The sequence below is a fragment of the Pelodiscus sinensis genome, chromosome 8 (genome assembly GCF_052426305.1).
Source record: "Pelodiscus sinensis isolate ZL-2025 chromosome 8, ASM5242630v1, whole genome shotgun sequence".
Classification (NCBI taxonomy): Eukaryota; Metazoa; Chordata; order Testudines; family Trionychidae; genus Pelodiscus; species Pelodiscus sinensis.
The window spans coordinates 29,112,088-29,132,781 of NC_143059.1; the positions used below are offsets into that span (position 1 = coordinate 29,112,088).

Sequence of the window (20,694 nt, forward strand, 5' to 3'; positions counted from 1 at the left end):
CATAGTGAGCATAGGAAATAAAATGGGCATGCATGGGGAGGAAAACCTAAAAACTGTGCTTTGAAGAGAGAGAGAGATTTTGGTTGGAAGTGTAGGAGGAGATGTGAGACGGGACAAGTCCCAGTGAGAGGCAGGCCTGGGAACCCTTCACAGAGATGCGGCTAGAAACTAAGGGTATGTCTACACTACCCTCCTAGTTCGAACTAGGAGGGTAATGTAGGCATACCGCACTTGCAAATGAAGCCCGGGATTTGAATTTCCCGGGCTTCATTTGCATAAACTGGGCGCCGCCATTTTAAAATCCCTGCTCGTTTGAACCCCGTGCCGCGCGGCTACACGCGGCACAAACTAGGTAGTTTGGACTAGGCTTCCTAGTCCGAACTACCGTTACTCCTCGTGGAATGAGGAGTAACGGTAGTTCGGACTAGGAAGCCTAGTTCGAACTACCTAGTTCGTGCCGCGTGTAGCCGCGCGGCACGGGGTTCGAACGAGCAGGGATTTAAAAATGGCGGCGCCCAGTTTATGCAAATGAAGCCCAGGAAATTCAAATCCCGGGCTTCATTTGCAAGTGCGGTATGCCTACATTACCCTCCTAGTTCGAACTAGCGGGGTAGTGTAGACATACCCTAAGAAAGTGGAAGACGTCATGTGAAAAGAGGATGCAATTTTGAATCAAATCAACAAACATGGGACCAAGAGGTAGAGAGCCACCATGTGAGATGTTGAATGAGCAGGCAGCAGTGTAGGAGAACCGGGAGAGCAAAGCGCTGAAGAAATGGAGAGGCTCATCAGATAGCTATTATTATTGTCAGAATGTATTCCAAAGGCTTGTTCCAAAGAGCAAATAGTCCAAGCACACAGGATAAAGGGAGAACTGTGGGGTGGTGGGATGAAAAGAAGTGTCAGTGTGGATATTTACAGACGAAAGACAGACACCGTCTTGCTGTCAGACCCCTCCTGGGGGAGACATACTCTGATGAGTGGCATGCCATCAACTCCACTGTGTTCCTGCACCACTCCACTTGGCACACTGGAGAGTGGCCAGGAATATGGCTACTGCTGGAATCTCCTTGTGATAAGCCAGAGTGTTTATGTGAGTATGGCCTCCAGTAAAAGGTTGAGGGAGGCCCCTCCCTCAGGTCTGGTTAAACCGACAGCCATGAGCTCACACAGCTTTAGGGGGCAAAATGGTCACTCAGAAGAGTTTAGAGCAGGTCAAAGGCATGGAAACAGACACTGCATTCCAGAGGGCACAGCAAGCATTTCCTCTCATGTCCATGCACATGCTTTCTACCTCGGTAACCGAGGACTGGTCCCCCTGACTGGTGGTGGCTTTATGCACCATCCTCTGGGCAAGAAGTTTTTTCAGCCGCATGTAATCATCCAAGACCACCTTCAAGAGAGAGCCCTGGATGGAGGGGGCAACAGGAGAGATTATATAGGAGCTCCTCCCCACCAGGCCCAAACTGTGAAACTACCTCAGGGTGAGTCTCCAAGTGTGACCCTAACTCCATCCAGGAGGAACCAGAGGGGCATTTTCCCTTCAACAAAAAATGATCTCAAAAGCCACCACGTGGTCTCATGTCAATCTAGTGCAATTATATTTTAAACATGGTCTATGTCATGGCATCTAGCTTTTGGGTCAGCCATAGCAAATATGCTAAGGCTGGTTTTCCATTCAAATGTTGTGCTCTGTCTATTTCAGGGCTGTGTCCCTATTAGGTTCCCAACAGCTATGACACAGCAAAGACTAGTCTGTAGTGAACAGCGTTTGAGCAACATTTCCTCTCAGATGTGGTGAATCCGCAGCTATTTGGAAAGCTCACCTTCTCCTGCTACTTTCATGAAGGAGGACAATGGCTGAGATGGCATAGGAGAGGAACTTGAAGACTATTGGACAGAAATGGAGGAAGCCAGCTCCACTCACCTTGATGGGCCCTTCCCGCATGATCTGACCTAGTTTGGCAATGTTGTCATATTCCTGGATGGCTGCTCGCAGGTAACGGTCATCGTCAGGTTTGGCAGCAGAGGGCTCTCTTCCAAATGTGCCCTGCAATGAATGGGAGTTTCTGAAAACAAAACCTCAGCAAGAGTGGACCAGAGGTGGAACCTCTGTTCTCATCCTTCCTTCCCCTGCCCTAAGTTACAGCTTTGTCACCTTTTACTTACTCCACATTGCTCTCTTGCCTGCTGTAGTTAATCCTATACATATCTTTCCCATTTCTGATGCACACCCTTCACAGCCCTAACTTGTTGGAACTGCCACAAGTCAAAGACTTCCAACCCAGTATCAGTGGTAACACACAATGCGAGCAAACAACGAGCCAACAAACCCAATATCAGGGGTTAATATTTGCATCACATCGAGTAGAATTAAGAAGGCCCTTGGCAGATATTTGTGCATATCACAAAGCAATCAGGAAAGTTGGAGTGATGAGCAGTCCCTGGTTAGGGGAGGCTTTGGGTTACAACAGCAGCAGTGTTATAATTAGGGTTGAGATAACAGGTTGCAGAACCTGATCGTGGGAGTTGGGGATTGATATACAGGCAGTCCCCGGGTTACATGGATCCGACTTACATCAGATCCCTACTTACAAACGGGGTGAGGCAACCCCACACTAGCTGCTTCCCCCCAGCAGACCAGGGAGATGCGGAGCGGCTTTTCTCAGCAGACACCTCAGCTTGAGAATAAAGGACTGAGGGAAGTGAGGTGTGGGAGAATAAAACTGAGCTCTGGAGAAATGTTTGGCTAGAGTTTCCCCTACAACATGTACCAGTTCCGACTTACATACAAATTCAACTTAAGAACAAACCTACAGTCCCTATCTTGTACGTAACTCGGGGACTGCCTGTACTAGCAGAGCCATTAAGGAGAAGCTTGACCAGAATCTAAGCTTAGGAAGCTTTTCTTTTGCTTTGATGAAGATTAAATGCCACACAGCAAACTGTCAGGGTGCTTAAACACTGGAATAAATTGCCTAGGAAGGTTGTGGAATCTCCATCTCTGGAGATATTTAAGAGCAGATTGGTCTAGACCAGGGGTGTCCAAACTATTTTCAAAGAGGGCCAGATTTTATGAAGTGAACATGCGTGAGGGCCGACCATTTTGCCTGACATTCTTTGAACCATTAAAATTAAACGCAAATTAACTATTTTATGCAAAGTTTATTGCAAACGGCATACTTTTCATTTCGTCACATGGATGACAAATCTAAACAGGTGTTAAATCACTCTGCCTTTCATATCTGAAGGCCAGATGAAAAAAAAATCGAGGAAACTGAAATATATGTCAGGAACATTGTAAAGTACATTACATATTATTGGTAATAAAGGTTGTCTGTCAACTTTTAAGTTCAAAAACTATGAACAGGAACATAACACCAAGTATACATGTTGTGTCCAAATATATTTATAACTGATTTAGACCAACTGACATTAACTGAGATTTTACAATGTATTCATCTCAATACATATGGATTCGTTGGGGGCCATAAAAGATAGATATTGCTAAATTACCTGTGGGGCCGTATTAAACCGGAACACGGGCCGCAATTGGCCCGCGGGCCGGACTTTGGACATGCCTGGTCTAGACAGTGCTGGGTCCTGCTGTGAGGGCAGGGGCCTGGATGTGATGACCTCTCAAGGTCCCTTCCAGTTCTAGTGTATTATGATTCTATGAAAACAGGTAATCTTAAAGGTCTGATTCTCTCCTCACTCGCCTGATCTAGCTCTATTAACTACAATGGAATGACTATAATTTGCACTGGTCTAAGTGACATACGAATCCAGTCCATCTGAGTCCTGTCTGTGCTGTCACTCTGCCCCCAACCCCAAAGGTAAGAATAAGCTGGCAGTTTCTCACGTGTGTCCTGGCTGGGCTGTTCCACAGGTCTGTGATTTCACTCAGGTTCTCAGGCAGGTCATCTTCATGTTCTGCCTGTGCTGCCAACTCCATATTCCTGCAGAAAGGATCTAGCCACACAGGGTTAGCCCTACACAGACACACAAAGGGCCGAGGTGAAGGAAGGGAGACAGTAAGATGGGCCTGCTACAGCTGCTTCCCTGAAAACACTACATTGCTCTAGGGAATTTTATGCACTGTAATCACCCCTCCCAAAACCCAGATTTCCATCACAAATAAAATAGTAATTTGCTTCAATCCTGCATTTACCGTCAAGCTGTAGTTAAATTAAGAGCCATTTCCGTATGGCATTTAAACAACCCCTTCCTATCAGAATCCATAGGTGGTAAACTGTAAAGTTTGTAACATCTACCTGCAAGTGATTTTCAAAGTTCTGTCATATCTGCTCTTCATCAGTAGGGGCCACAAGTTTGTGCTGCTTTGGGACTGGTGGTGCTGGATTAATACAAAGGATGACCTTCTTGCAAGAAAGGTCCTGCTCTAAATGATCTTAGCGTGTTTCCTAATATTGTGGAATCCTAGCTTTCAGTGGCAAGTGGCTGCAGATATGGCGTGCGTTGGAAATGCTAGCAGACGCTAATGGTCGTGCTAAAACAGAGAATCCTGCTGCAGGGTCATGTAGAGCAAACTGTGAAAAGCCAAAAACCAAAACAAAAACCTGTTGGGAACTCACCCATCAAAGGAATATTTATTTGTATTTGGCATGTCCATGATGTCCATGAAGCCTCGATTCCCTGTGGAAGGCACCAGGTGTAGGTTAAACTGACTTTTATATAGGCTGAGTAACAAACAACATAAACACCGGCATGGCAGGGGAAACAAATCCCCTTTTCTATTTGGAGGAAGAGATAGGGAAGGAACAGCCCAGCACCCTAGATCTTGAAGGAAACAGCTGCAGTGTCAATTGGGGGGTGGGGAATTATGGGGGCTGATAATTCAAAGCTCTGGCAACTAAAGAAATTATCCTAATATCATATACAGGCAGTCCCCGGGTTACGTACAAGATAGGGACTGTAGGTTTGTTCTGAAGTTGAATTTGTAGGTAAGTTGGAACTGGCGTCCAGATTCAGCCGCTGTTGAAACTGACCAGCAGCGGCTGAATCGGACACGCCTGGGGCAGAGCAGCCGTGGTGCTGCTGGGTTGGTCCCGCAGCGCTGCTCCTCGGCGCTACTGGACCAACCCGGCAGCACCCCAGCTGCTCTGCCCCAGGTGTTCCCAAGTCAGCCACTGCTGAAACTGACCAGCAGCTGACTACAGGAAGCCCGAGGGAGAGCTGCTCTGCCCCGGGCTTCCTGGAATCAGCCGCTGATCAGTTTCAACAGGGGCTGAATCTGGACGCCTGGGACAGAGCAGCAGGGGCACTGCCGGGTAGGTCCCCACAGCATCCCACGTCAACGCTGCGGGGACCAACCCGGCAGCACCCCAGTTGCTCTACCCCAGGTGTCCCCAAGTCAGCCACTGCTGAAACTGATCAGCGGCTGATTCCAGGAAGCTCTGCCTCGGGCTTCCTGTAGTCAGCCGCTGATCAGTTTCAGCAGCGGCTGACTTGGGGATGCCTGGGGCAGAGCAGCTGGGGTGCTGCTGGGTTGGTCCAGTAGCGCCGAGAACCGGCGCTGTGGGACCAACCCGGAAGCCCCCCAGCTGCTCTACCCCAGACGTCGGCGAGAAAAGCCTGGTCTGCTGGGGGGGGGGGGCGCACTAGCTGCGCCCCCCCCCCAGCAGACCAGGGAGACGCGGAGCGGCTTTTCTCGCCGCGGAGGATGCGGGCGGCAGGACCGCGGCGTGTCTCGATGGTCCCACCGCCCGCGTCTTCCGCGGCGAGAAAAGCTGCTCCGCGTCTCCCTGGTCTGCTGGGGGTGGGGGGAGGCGCTAGCTCCGCGTCTCCGTGGTCTGCTGGGGGGAAGCATCCCCTGTGCCGTCGAAGGCAGCGACAGTGGGGGGAGGCACCCCGCACTAGCGGACCCTCCCCCTCCAGGTTCGTAACTAGGGGTCCGACATTAGTAGGACCGACGTAACCTGGGGACTGCCTGTATACCCATCTATTACCAATGAGGCAAATTCATCTCTAATTTATTGGCCACTAGCAGCATCAAGTCTCTTTCAACAGATTCCTGGGTTTCTCCACACCTATTACACCTGATATTTATTAATCTGCATGTCTTCAAGAAGACTCTCATATTGTTATACAAACAAAGAACCCTCAAACTCTCCCACCTGTTGAGCCAGCCACGATAGCTTTTAATTTCCTTTTGTGTCTAGGGGAAAAAAAAGAAAAAAATTAGAAGAAAGAAAGATCCTTAAAGGAATAATCAAGTAAAATGGGACAGTACTTGCAAATCTCTTCCCATGTACAGTCATAGGGTCACTATGATTTCAGGACACTCACAAAAACTATATATTAGCTAAGGTGGTGTCGTCTTTTCTTGGCAGGAGTTATAACACGTGTAGTCTCTCTCTTTAGGTATATTATTGCAGTCACTGCAGAAAGATCCCTTATCAAAGGACTGTACTTCTTGGACACACGGGTAATATTTTCAGCCACCCATGAACTAAGAGCTTGATTTCCATTGAAAGACTAGGTGTTTTAAAAATTGGTGCCTCTGATTTCACCCTATTGTACTGAAGTTCGTATAGCTATTCTGTCCTTTCATTCCCAGATTGCATGGGTTACTCATAATGTCCCATCCATTCAGGTTGTTGTCATTTATTCTGCCCTATAGTAGCCAAACACTTTGGTTTATTCATATGCTCTGCCCTGCAGTGCCAGGAGCTCAGGGGTACTCACACTGTTCTGTAGTACCAGTTCATGAGGATGAAGAGCATGGCAGCCAGGAAGAGGAGAATAGCCAGGATGATAATTGCCATCTGGAAAAGATAGCCAATTATTTGCAACAGGTGAGCAGTTTGAAACCGCCGAGGGAGAGCAAACAAGCTAGGTATTAATACAAGAGGAAATGTTTCCAGGTTTTAGGTAAGCTTGTGTCAATGGGAAGAAAGCTTGTGGTGCAGAGAAGGGACAGTTCAGCAGCTGCTAGTGGATTCAGTGAAGCAACTTAGCCAGAAGGTTCAACGACTCCTACATCAACTCATCCCACTCCACTGGGTGACAGTAGAAACATTTCCTTCAGCTACAAATATTGTTTTGCTCTTTAAAAAGAAAAGGCAATTTGGAGGCAATCATGCAAGAGGCACTTGCCTTTAGTGTCACCCAGTAGGTGTGCTGGGCAGCCATGTCAAGTCATTTGCAGGGAGGCAAAAGTGTTGGTGGCATATGCAGGTGGGGGATTAAGAATGCCTCTCTCATTACCTGCAGTGCTGAGAGGTCATCTGGGGCCCTGGCAGTGATGGCAGGCTGCACATCCAACACGTTGTAATTCCTGAAGAGATTCCGCAGCTGCTCTTTATTCTCATCAATCATCTGAATCACTCTAGGAAGACAGACAAAAGAGCAGCCATTTGAGTAGAGGCTCCTCTCATTCACTGAAGATCGAAAATACCTTTTAACAGTTTGTCCCAGAAGACTTGAACCCCCCTCTAGATCCGTGGTCTTCAGCCCATCAATCATGACCAACGGTCAATCGCGATGTCTCTAACAGCTGATCCCAGTCTCAGTCTGTGTTCCCTCTCAGGTGCGTGCCTGCACGGCATGCACCAAAAATGTTAAGCCTGCCCACTTCCTTTGCAGAGCTGCGCAGCAGCACTCGCCTTCCTGCTAGCCCTGAAAGGTAAATGGTGTGGCTGCTCCCATGGCCGGGGCCGCACAGTGGGTGGAGATGGGGATGGGCCAGGCCCGGGTCCACGCTGAGGGGCCACTGTTCCAGCAGCTGCTCTAGCAGCCAGGGCTGCTGCTGCTGGGAGTTGGGGCTGCATTTTGGGCAGGCAGGTTGCTACCACCAGAGTTTGCAGCTACTGGGGTTTGCAGCCATTTGGCAGGTGACGGGTTGCTGCCGCCGGGGGTTGGGGCTGCATGATGGGCGGGCAGGTTGCTATCGCTGGGGGCTGGGGCCGAGAGCAGGTGGGTTGCTGCTGCCAGGGGCTGGGGTGATGGCCGTGTGGCTGGGTGAAGTGTTTCTGCTACACCTATTCTGTATTGGAAAGGGCAACCCTGACTCCCAAGTGTTCCTAATGGCCCCAGGGCTTCCCCTGACTCCCACCAGCACAAACACTGCTTCTACCACCATTGCTGGAGATGCACCACCTTCTCCTCCTCCACACCATTGCTCAGCCCTAGAGCACAGTATGAGAGGGGGAGCAAATCTTTACAGACAATTAATAACCCGTCACCATTTGATACTATTGTGAAATCTCCATTATAAATGTGGATACGACTAGAAAGAGGTATTTTTCAAAATATAAAACATTTAGTATTGTAACACAATGTATAAATAAGAGCATCTTAGTTTTTCATTTCAACATTTTTAAAGGACAAGCATCTGAACCTATTTATAGATATAGCTAACACATTTTTTCTGGCAGATAATGTGCAGTCATAGGTGTCACACTGAGACTTGGGGAGCAGATGACAAAATGTATAATTATAAATACTTGATTTTAGATTTATATAGCACAAATTAAAAATAGACAGTTTATTCTGCATTTTCTTAGGGGTAGATCTTGGGTTGCACTTAAATTCAAAAAATGATCTTGTCTGAAAAAGGTTGGAGACCATTGCTCTAGATAGTTCAAGGCATACTGGCATTGGGAAGCAGAAGCACACACTCCTTTGGGCTGCTTGGATTGGGCCAGAAGAATCTGTTCACCTGAGGCGATCAGCAAGTGCCTGGTGGTGCAGCCAGCCAGATATTTCCTAAAAAGTCCGGAATTGATCTTCACCTGTTCTGGTCCAGGCAACAAGCTTTGCTGGTGGTGCTAAGGCAACAATCATGAGCAGCTGGGGCAAAGTGGAGTATGTGCAGCTGTTATTTCACTGTCCTACAGATGGGGCCAGGATTCCCAAGTTGTAAACCAGCCAAATATGACTCCTCCTGGTTTATGCTGACCAGTCAGTCATTCCCACTAATGTATGTTTAAACACAGTAAGATAGCCCTGGGAGCGCAAGCCCATTTATACAGAAAAACACCTAGACCCCATGTTACTGGCATTAACCTTCCAGTGCATTGAAGTGAAGCACTCTGATTGAGGTATATAACTTGCTTTTTGATTCCAAAAGCATGAATGCCCATCCTCATGCTCCCTTCCCTCTCCCATCTTCCCATACAGAAAGACAATCGCTTACCGCTCCACGTCCAGAATCCTGTTGGTTTCTCTATTCACCACGTGGATCAGCAACTCTGTTTGAGCAGAATTCACGCGGCCCTTTTTGTCCACGTGGAACTAAGAGAAAAAACAAATGCTCATGATATAGCCACAAGGAGAACGTCACCTTCTGGGATAGCCACTCCGACTTCTAGTGCACAAATGGGCTGTGTGTATGTTCTCAGGCCATGCCTGTATCTGTTCTCCCATGGCACGGTTTGTCAGGAATTCATGGGGCTGAAACTCCAGTTCAGAACACATACCAGAAAGCTTCTTGCCAATAGGAGACTGCAAGCCAGGGTTTCTTGCAATGCCCCATTTGTCTTTTAACATTTTCATGTTGGGCCCACCTCTGCAATTCACTAGCCTACTGCTTTGGCCATGCAGGAGGTCCTACACCATTAGACAGCAAACTAAGGCCACTATGTGTTGGAAATAAATGGCTGAGGCCCTCTTCCTTGATTCAACTGTTATGCCTCCTTTTCTGCTGCACAAAGACACAAATTGCTGTCCCAGAAAGGGCAGCTTTTGTTCACAGACATTTAGGTTGACTAGAAAGCCAGACGCTGCTAAATTCTAATCCCAGATTCAAGCTCACACAAGACATCAGTGGCAAATTTGTCACAACCTTCTGTATTTCTTCATGTATAAAAAAGGGACAATGTGACTTACCTCCCATACAGCAGTGTTAGGAGACTACTCTGTAGGCACTTTGCAGGTGCCCATGCTTTATATAACCGCTAAGAAATAGTCATAGACTAGACCAGCAGAGAAATGTGGGGAAAGAGCTCATTGCTTTCCAGAGCAATGAAACTGATATTTTTGTTGGCTCTATTCTGCAGTTTTCCCACTGAGCTGACACATTCTAATGAATCCCAATGATCAAGTGACCACTGTCTGGCTATATCCCAACATGCTTCCTTTTCTATACAGAGACACCAGATATCAGTCCCAAATGCTGCTGAGGACTGGATCCTTCTCTGCTTCCACTAGAGTTCTTGATGGTGACTGGTGGAAGGAGCAGGGTTCATGTTCTGCTCCTGTTTCAGAGGAGACAAATCAAAAATAAAACAAGGGGATTTCTTGACCGATCAGTAGTTGATCAGTCACTTTGTGGAGGGATTTCTATGGTATTTCTATGGTAAGTCATAAGAATGGCCACACTGGGTCTGACCAATGGTCCATCTAGCCCAGTACTCGGTCTTTCAGCAGTGGCCAATGCCAGATTCCTTACAGGGAATGAGCAGAACAGGGAAATTTCAAGTGATCTGTCCCCATTCCCCACTCCCAGATTCTGGGCAATGTGATCCATATTACTGTACATCAGGGTGTGTGCATGGCCTGGGAGCTGTTATTACCTGCACATCATCCGTGTTGACAATGGCTCCTGTGATGTTGGACAACAGACTGATGAACTCTTCCTCAAATTGCCGCACTTTGTCTGGGATCTCATTGATGATGATCTTCACCCGCTGGTCATCTCGCAAGATGTAGATTCCAACAACAGCCGTGTCATTATGCCCTGCTAGGTCTGAAGCCACAATGTCCACCACAAAGTATCCAGGGTTGTAGGCTGTGAAGAGGTCAAAGGTTCGCAGGATCCCATCCAAATTACCTTTGCAGAGAACCAACCACAAATCAAGAATTAGCCCAATCATTTGAGATGATTATCAGCAAACAGATTCTGCTTCCTTTATGCTGAGGGAGGATCAATCCAGTGTGAACATTATTCCTTTCCTTGTGCCTTGAGGGGAGGAATTATGTTCCTCATGCAAACCCACTTAAACTTCAAATGGATCCTTAGGATGGGATTGTTGAAGTGAGATGAAGAAAAAGATGCCCCCTGTCTGTGTGGTGAACAGGACTGCTTGCCCACTCTTGGTCATACAGGGGCATCGTTAGGATGTATGGGTCCCTACCCCCAACCGCAGCCCTGGGCAGGGGGATGACAATTTTTTAGAGCTGTGATTTTATAATCTTCAGCAGCACACTAATGACATATTTTTAAAGCAAAATTTAAACTAAGGCCCTGTAGACTAACGCAGTACATTCAGAAATGGACAGTATATACATGTTAAATGGCTTCATTACCACTTGAATGGCTCTTTTACTGCTTCCTTAGTGTTCTGCTAATAGGTCTGGCAGGCCTTTCATTTTTAAATTAACTAGATCTTCTCCAGAGGAAGCAGACCAAAATGCAAGGATCAGAAGAGGCAAGTGGGCGCATATTAATACCCCCAATTCTTGGATGCCCTATGCAGCTGTATATTCTGCACATGGGTAGAGCGGCCCTGCAGCCACAGAAACAGCATCAATTTCAGTCACTGCTATGGGAGGAACACATATAGGACCAAAGAAATCTGAGAATGGAGTCTGGCTGCAAACATATGGCTTCCCTAAATTTCTCTATTCAGGCTACCTAACTGTGATTTCAGTCCCTGCTTTGTGGGTGGGAGGAAAGGGAACGAGATCCTTTGGATCCCTCCATGAGAACATCTCTGCTTGAGGTTCCTGCGGTGACAAATGGGCACTTACCAATGCTGAAGACACTGGCCACCTCCTCAGATTCATTGGAATGCTGCTTGATGTAACGGATCGCCAGGATGTTGTACAAGACCAGGCTATTGTTCCCCACGTCAGAGTCTAGTGCCACTACCTTGATCAGCTCCGAACCCACCTTGGCATCTGTCGCAACCCCTTTTGGGGGTGGGGCGGGGAAGAAAGGAAGAGTAGGAAATGAGCAGGGTATGTAACTGGCATCTGGGGCCACATACCCAGGAGTAAGGAGGCACCGTAAGGAAGTGTTTCCCCTGAAAATGCCAACTGCTATGGTGGCAAAGAGGGATCTCCCTGCAACTCCCCAAATAACCCCTCACCGAGAAGTTTCCTTATCACTCCTATATGTTCCATATGGAAGAATGGAGAAGATGCTCATCTGTTCCCTGCACCTGTTCTGTTTCCTTGGCTTTGCCAGTAACCCATTCCAAAGAGAGAGAAGCCCTGACTACTACGGAGCTGCATAGCCAGACTCCTATGCCAAATAGTCTCCATCAGCAAGTGAACTTCCCTGGGCAGCTTGCAGCTGACAGTGTAGCTGCTGTCCAGGGCTTTGCTGGTAAACTGTGACTGGCTGTGCAGTATGGCAATTCTTGGATGGTGGAGCTTAGCGTGATGTGTTAATCTAAGTCTCCTCAGGTATCTCCTTGGAGAAGTTTGTGTTTCTCCTCTTGTACAGCTTTCCTTCCAGTAGTACCCATCCCAGGCCATGGCACTCTTAGACCCCGCCAGTCCAGGGTGCTCAGGACCTGAGTTTGTATCCCTGAATGGCAACCTCTGTTTTTACTCCAGGGAAAACAGTCACCCACCGAACTAGCTGTAACACCACCTCTTACCTGCCGTGTACTCGGACTTAGAGAACCGGGGAGGCTGATCATTAATGTCATCCAGAAATATCCGGACTTCCTTCAGCGTGGAGTCTGTGCTGGGGTCCAGGGCCTGGATTCTAGCTGTCCTGTGACCCCTGGGAGGTGCCCAGTTCCTGTTACTGGAAGCTTTTACAAGGATGGAGTAATAAGGCTCTGTCTCTCGGTCCAGGTCTCGTAGAACCTGCAGCTTCCCATCCTGGCTTAACTTGAAATTGTTCTCCCTGTTACCAGCTAGAAAGGGTAAATGGAATGCATGTTAGTCGTACCTGGGCCCCAAAACTTCCCTTCTGGAACTAGGCTTCTAGGTTCGTACATGGATGCGGAACACAGATGGGCACAGAAACATAGTTCAGACCCTAAACCTGGTCTTTCTCCAGACTGCCCCCAAGACGATTTTGGGCCCACTCTAGACAAGCACAGTATTCAGGCCTCTCTGTCCCTACAGGAAAAATGTTGGTATGATGTGTCTAGTACCATACATTTACACAGCTTTTACAAACACCCAGTAAGATACATTTCCTGCTCACTGAGGGTACGTCTAGACTGCAGGCTTCTTTCGAAAGAGAGAGCGTCCACACTGCCAAAGTGCATAGAAAACGCGATCTGTTTTTTCGAAAGATAGCATCTGCACTGAATGGATGCTATCTTGCCTGTAAGCTGTGATTCCTATGGATGGAGTGGTCACCAGGGCACTTGTGCTTTTTCCTGGAGGCCTCCTCTTTCAAAAAAACTCCTTCTTCTGTGTCCACACACGCCTTTTTCTGAAAGAGCTCTTTCGGAAAAGGCATTCTTCTTCGTAGAATAAGGTTTACCAATGTCAGAAAAAACCCTGTGTTCTTTCAAAAGAAAACTGAAAGAACGCAATAGCAGTGTGGACGTAAGTGAAGTTTTTTAAGAAAAACAGTTGTTCTTCCAAAAAAAACCCTGCAATCTCGATGCACCCTGAGTCTGCCATGAATCCTGGGCTTTATACCACAGCCAGTTCTTGGGAAGTAATGTGATATTCTAAACATAGCATCATGTAAATGGAACCCTCTGGATCCATCTCTGTGCCCACTAGAATGAGCACCATTGATGTCACGACAGTGGCTCCTCCTGCTCTCCTTACCATTCTACTTCATCTCCCCTGGTAACTCCCCTCTCTGCATAGTCTTTTATGTGCGAATAGCCAATGGCATAAATACCTCTAAGCCTGCTAGGAAAAAGCAGATGGGAGGGGTTAACCAGTCCCCCATTAGATGCTATGGTGAGGCAGAGTGGCCACCCACTGACCCAGAGGGCGGAGTCCTTCCTCATCCCATCATCTTACCAGAAGGCAGGGGCAGGCAAAAGTATAAAAGGCAGGCCCAGGAGTACAGTGAGCCCCCCGCTGCCAGAGAAGCCAGATGCCTGCCCTGCGTTCACTAGCTGGGAGGCTGCTACAGACTTAAAGGAAGCCAAGGACTGGCCAGAACCACCAGAATGACAGACACACTTTGATCCTGGAGAACTACCTACCTTGACAGGAGTTCCAGCCCCCAACTGGCCAGAGACCTGTTATTGAATCAGGTATGCCGGGAGGGGGGATGTTGGAAGGGATAGCTGACCTTAGGCTACGTCTACACCGGGAAGGTTTGGTGACAAAAATGCTGTTAACATGCAAAAGTTGCCAAAAGTGAAAATCAGTTAAAAACCAATTTTTCTGACTCCCATTGTCGACATTTCATGGCCACATTGCTAGCACAGCTGATGACAGATAAGGCAAGCCAATGTGGTTAAGCATCCTACAGTGCAGTGCTGTGGGAAGGCAGAGCTGACTCCTGTGCTTCTTGGGATTCCCTCGTAGCTCTGTGAGCTCTCTGTGCTATGGAATTTCAAAGTAGCACAGCAGTCTTTTCAACTGTCCCCCTGCAGCAGCAGTCTGCTTGCCTCTGTGTTCCTAGTACAGGGCAGAATAGAAACATTCCAATGATTTGATCTTTGTTCCCCAAACGGAGTCGCTCACTCAGCTGTCAGATACTTCCCGAAGCTTTGAAAGGGGAAGGGCACATGCCTGCAGAGCAGCAGAGATCACAAAACACTGAGCACCTCCTGGCAGCATAGGTAGCATCTACACTCAGGCACTACAGCAGTGCAGCTGTGCCATAGTAGTGTCTTCAGCATTGACAAGCCTTTAATTCACCCAAAATTAAAGCAGCAGCACAAAACAAACAACTCCCCAGAGAAGCTGAGAAGGGATGCAATCCTACCTGCTATGAAGTAATAGACGATAGCATTGGAGCCTTCATCTGCATCCACAGCACCAGTGACATTCCCCACAATGGTACCCGGGCGGGAATGTTCAGGAACAGACAGAGCTTGATACTGGGGGCTACCTCTCTGCGAGAGTGGGCCCAGGGAGAAGAGAAGGTGCGTTAGAAGGGAAGGCAATTGAGGAGTGAGAATATGCACGATGTTATGGAGCTCACTCTGCCCTCCCAGACTGGAGGAGACTTTTTCTCTTTGCTTTCAAAAGCTAACAACAGACAAGTCATAGCACATGTCATTAAAGTTACACCAAGGGTCTCAGTTAATCCTCAGGCTTTGTATTACTCATTCATTACTTATACTACATGCTGCACCCCCTGCAATCACAGGGTAGGCTCAGGATCAACAGCTGGATGGAGAGGAGTATTTTTGTTTTAATGGCTAAAGTTCATTTCAATTAACACATTAACTGTCTGCTGTCTCACTGACTCCAGTATGTTTTGGGATTGCATAGGGATTAAAAACCCACCTCTGGCCTGAGTCAGCTGACTTGGATTTTCTAAGACTCCAGAAAAATCGCTATGCAGATGATCAGGCTTGGGCAGAAGCCCGAGTGCTGGGACCCGCTGAGGGTGGAGGGTCTTAGTACTCAGGCTCCAGCCTGATCCTGAATGTGTCTACACGTTGATTTTTCGCTCTGCAGCCCAAACTAGAATTAGCCAACCCAGACCAACTGTGGCTGTGCTGCCTGACTTTTATCCCTATGTAGATGTACTCCAATAGTCCATATTCCTTTGCCTAAAATTCTCCCCTGCAAGGAGACAAGCTAGCTCTGCTTACAGGTGGTCTCAGGAAGATGGGTTCATTGTCATCAATGTCATCCAGTGCCACCTGGAGGGGCTGCATGGTCTCATATGTGGGCTGGCCCTGGTCACACGCCACGATGATCAGCTGCAGAAGAAACACACATGCAACCCTGGTCACATGCTTGCCTTTTAAGACTCCCCAAAGATGAGGGACTCTAATGCAAGTTAAGAGGTTAGTGTGATGCTGCATGATTGAATATGAACATTTATATCATTGATATTAGCGCTGTTAGACAAGTGCAACAAATCTTGTACAAAGTATGTCATTGCAAGGTGTCAATGGAGAAGTTTCGGTTCACAAAGTATGATTATCCTGTATTGTTCTTGAATCTAAAGTCATGAACATTGGCAACTGTAGGGTAAGAATTTGTGAGGCAGGCTATGATATTCTGTTAATAACCCCTATTCTAAATTTGGAGTCTGGGACTGGCACACAAACACAGTACATGATGTTTCCTCCCGCCCTGCACCTAGCCCATCGAAGAAAGTTCATCATAGAGCTAATGACCGAGGATGGGAGACAGGACATGACACATTCATGCTAGGAACAAATGCGCAATTGTCAAGTACTCCTGATGTCTCTGCTTTAATCCCCAAATGCACCACATTTGAGCAGAGATACCTTCCTGAAGATAGTGATAGAGATGCAGCCGTGTTAGTCTGGTCTAGCTGAAACAAAAGACTAACCATCTTGTTAGTCTTTAAAGTGCTGCATAGTCCTGTCTTTTGTTTCTTCCTGAAGATGACAGACACATCGCCACTTCATACATAATTGATAACTGATGTCTGCTTTGTTTAAATACTTGTTTTACTAGAAACACTATGTAACTTTATATTATTGCTCTTATTTTGCCTCACAATTAGCATCTATCCAGGGGTTCCAGGATTCCTCCTGCCCCCATCACTTAATCTGCCCATTGAGCATCTTACATAATTAGTTGTAACCTAGGGTATGTCTAGACTACATCCCTCTGTCGCCAGAGGGATGTAAATTAGACATACCGAAATTGCTAATGAAGCAGGGATTTAAATATCCTGCGCTTCATTAGAATAAAAATGGCCGACGCTTTTTGCCGACGTGGTTTAAAGGATTGGTCGGAAAAGGCTTTCCTTGTCGACCAATCCCCGTCTAGACTGCCACTTTTTGCCGGCAAATTGCCGCATCGGCAAAAAGCAGCAGCCATTTTTATTCTAATGAAGTGCGGGATATTTATATTCCCGCTTCATTAGCAATTTTGGTATGTCTAATATATATCCCTCTGGTGACAGAGGGATGTAGTCTAGACATACCCCTATTGTTTGGCAGTGTTCACTAAGCCTAACAAGCGACGTGACACTCTGCCAGCACTGTAATAAACTCTCCTGCTTTCTTCATATACGGTGTCCAGATTCTGTTCCTACAGCGATGTACTTGCATGTACTCATGTACAGCGATGTACTCATACATGTTTGTGAGGCAGGCTATGACATTCTGTTTAGAACCCCTATTCTAAATTTGGAGTCTGGAACTGGCACACAAACACAGTACATGATGGTTAACCCCCATTAAAGGTAAAATTTACACTAAGGCCAGAGAGCTCTGTATTGATCAAAGACACTTAGTTCTTACAATGGGACATAGAAGAAACTCATTCTACCCAGACAGTACTTCCTGTGGACGCCTCAGCCAGAATATGGGCAATGGCTACACCCTGTGAGTCATCATGCTCTGTAAGGACATGTGATATGTCAGGTGACCCTGTACTCCATCTTGATACAGTAAATTGCCAGGCACATGGAAGAGGATAAAAAAAGACTCCTGAGATCTCCTGCCCTGATACTCTAGAGTATGGACTTCAAACTAAAAGGAGCATATTGAACTATGGACTGAGGATATTCCAATCTTCTAGAAAGCACCAGAGACACATTATAAGCAAGCAGTGTATTCCATCACTGCTACAAACCTAATATAAGGACTTCACAATTATTTGTTTGTAGATGAGCTGTTAACCACTCTTACCTCTCTTTTTTCCTTTTATTATTTAACATTCAGTTTTAGTTACTAAAAGGACTGGCATCAGCATGATTAATAAGTAAGATCTGAGTTCTACATTGACCTGGCTAAGTGGTTTATCTCTTTTGGGATTAGTGAGATCCTATACATCCTGGCCAGTAGTTTGTTTTCAGCAACTACTAACCAAAGAGTCCAGTGTCTGGGTGCTGAGACAAAGGCTGTAATGCTTAAGGAGGCTGAATGTTTGGCTTCTGTCTAACCAATGGGGTGATACAGAAGTTCACGTTTGTTACTGGCTTGGTATAAACCAGGGGTGGGCAATAATTTTTGATGGGAGGCCACTCCAAGATTTTGGAAAGTGATTGGGGTCTGCACTCTTCCATGATATTAATGGAGGAAGCGCGGGGTCTAGAATGGAAGTTGGGTGCAGAAGGGATCTTGGGGTAAGGGATTGGAGTGCAGGAAGATCTGTAAGATCTGAGAGGCAGTTTGGGTGAAGGAGGCAGTTGTGATCTGGAGCAAGGGATTGGGGTGCAGGGGTTTGAGTTGTGACCCAAGGCAGAAGGGGGTTGTGACCTAGGACGGGAGATTGGAGTACAGGAGGGGGCACAGGAGTTTGGGTAGTGACCTAGGGCAGGGGATTATAGTGCAGGGGGTTGGGTTGTGGTGACCAAACGCAGGAGGGGGTTCTGACCAAGGGCAGGGGACTTGGGGTGCAGGGGTTTGGGCAGGATGGGGTTGTGATCTGGGGCAGAGGATAGGGTGCAGGGTATGGGAGGGGATATGGGTTCTGGAGGGGAGCAGAGGGTTTGGGTTATGTGGGGTAAGAGGGTAGGAGTGGGGAGGGGGGTATAGATAGCTGGAGGGGGAGCGAGGGACTGAGGTGCCAGAGGCAGGTCTCTGATAGGGAGAATTACCTGTGAGACTTCTGGCCAGAAGCCCGGCACATTTCTTAGGCAGGACCCTGCTCCGCCCTTGCATAGGCTGCAGAGGCCATGTGGATGGAGCCTGACTGGGGGGGGGGGGGGGGGGCAGGAATTGGTGCTTTGCAAGCTCTCTGTTCTTGAAACAGGCAGTTCCCATTGGCCAGAAACTGGCCAATGGGATTTTGCTGGGGGCGGGAGCAGCCATGAAGCGCCACTCCCTCTCCCCCCTGCTCACAGTTTGTGGAACACAAACGTCCGGCAGCCGCTTTTCTGAGCAGTGTGTGCGGGTGGGGCAAGCAGGGGAGTCTGCCTGAGACTCCCTGCTGCATCTGCGGGCCAGATCCAATGGCTTGGTGGACTGGTTCCAGCCCGCAAAAGGTGTTTTGCCCAGGCTTGGTATAAATCAATGATAGAATCACCACCAGTTTGGGATGAGCTTGCCGTACTGTGCAGCACTTTGTCCTGAATTGGGCCCCACGAGACAGTGATAGTTAGGGAATGAGAAAAAGGTGAAGGTTAAAAGAAGTGGGTTTTTTTCCTGGGTTAAGTATAGCAAATGAAGGATAACAGTGACCCTAACTCCTGGGGCAAAAGGAGTGTAATTGGAGGATGCATAAATACTGTGTTCTCCTCAGCTGTCTAGCTGGTGATAAACTAGGGAGGCTTGCGCTCAGCAGCTTGAAGTGAGCTATTGGCCTAAAATTGCTACAAGGTGCAAAATGTGCAGCCCCACCATTTAATCCCTCTACCCCCAGTCTGAGTGTGAGGTGCATAACCCTAAAAGTAGCTGGATTGCTCTGGGACAAATCATATCTTTGGGGGAAGTTGACATGGCAAAGAGCAGCTCATGACCACATTTGGACAGGGACCAGGTTTGGGAGGAATACACAGCATCAGAAAAAACAGTTTGTTATCAGGACCTGCAGTTTCTAAGTTACTGCTTCCTGCTCATTTTATTGTTTGAGAGGTAAGGTTTTAATTGTGAAAGTGGGAAATGTACACAGAGCCTAACACAGTCACGGCACAGGACTCACCCACCCCTCTCTGTGACAAACTTTCAATTCTGACCTGCCAACCCCTCCGCCCCCACTCTTGCAGTCCTGTCTCCATCCATAGCTCTGCCAATGTTTCCCTGTTCTCTCCTATGGCTGCACGGTCAGCTCTGACCTCCACATGACTCTCCCACAATGGTATGTTTCAGTCCCTGTGATGCCTGGGCTGAGACAGAGACTGCTCTTAACTTGATAACAGTTTTGTGATATGGACAAACACAATCACGTGGCCCAGCCTCCACTCCTATACCAAAACTTACACTGTACATGGCTTGTTTCTCTCGGTCAAGCCTCCTTGCTGTCCGGATGAGTCCACTGCTGGAGTCGATGCTGAAGTACTCCCAGTCTTTATTCCCTGCACCAGTTTTTAATAAGTTGTACTGTACAGCTCCATTGAGACCCTCATCCTTGTCTGTGGCATAGACTTCATACACATTGGACCTCAGAGGAATTTCCTATTCACAAACAAGCAGAATATCAATCCACATGCAGGAGGAATGTGCTCAATCTCCCAATGCCCCTCTCTACAGACCATGACAAAAAGAGTGGTCTGCAAAGCATGTAATGGGAGTCCTGTCTGTTTCTGTAAACACCCACAAACATTTCGAGAAAGTCCCCACTATGTCCTGTAAGGTGATCCAGGACAAAATACTGGTTTAAATCACACCAGCAAAATTCATGCACATCTCCACTGTACAGCTGCATTGCTGACAATATCCCTAGCCTTTCTGTGTGTCAGCTATGCTGCTATCTGGTGGCCAAGGCTGCTGTTACAGATTCAGATGTTCAGGAGAATACCAGGCAGATTCCAAAGGAGTCTGGGGACATAAACAAAGGCATTTTCTACACCTGAAAAACTGCCTTACTGCCTGGCTGGGCTCTCTGGGGGTATGTCTACACTACAGAACTAAGCTAATTCGAATTAGCGCATCTAGACTTAAAAACTAGTTCGAATTAGCGTTTTGCTAATTCGAACTAGCATGTCCACACTGAGTGGACCCTGAACCGAGGTTAAGGATGGCCGGA

At 47.5% G+C, this 20,694-nt stretch overlaps 1 protein-coding gene across 5 annotated transcripts in view; it reads right to left on the reverse strand.

Annotated features, from left to right (window-relative positions):
* The window catches only part of CDH23 (cadherin related 23), a 573,109-nt gene that overhangs the window by 2,843 nt on the left and 549,572 nt on the right, over nt 1-20,694 (reverse strand). For 3 of the 5 annotated variants that reach the window (XM_075934956.2, XM_075934953.2, XM_089780126.1), the window contains 13 exons: nt 19,929-20,123; nt 15,672-15,782; nt 14,834-14,963; nt 12,573-12,836; nt 11,716-11,877; nt 10,539-10,795; nt 9,161-9,258; nt 7,231-7,351; nt 6,709-6,788; nt 6,138-6,178; nt 4,596-4,656; nt 3,863-3,992; nt 1,928-2,050 (listed from right to left, as the gene is read on the reverse strand). In XM_075934956.2, the coding sequence (XP_075791071.2) occupies nt 1,928-2,050; nt 3,863-3,992; nt 4,596-4,656; nt 6,138-6,178; nt 6,709-6,788; nt 7,231-7,351; nt 9,161-9,258; nt 10,539-10,795; nt 11,716-11,877; nt 12,573-12,836; nt 14,834-14,963; nt 15,672-15,782; nt 19,929-20,123 (1,773 nt within the window). Of the gene's footprint in view, nt 1-1,294; nt 1,409-1,927; nt 2,051-3,862; nt 3,993-4,595; nt 4,657-6,137; nt 6,179-6,708; nt 6,789-7,230; nt 7,352-9,160; nt 9,259-10,538; nt 10,796-11,715; nt 11,878-12,572; nt 12,837-14,833; nt 14,964-15,671; nt 15,783-19,928; nt 20,124-20,694 lie in introns of all 5 variants that reach the window. The other 2 variants (XM_075934954.2, XM_075934952.2) reach the window with 1 other exon arrangement.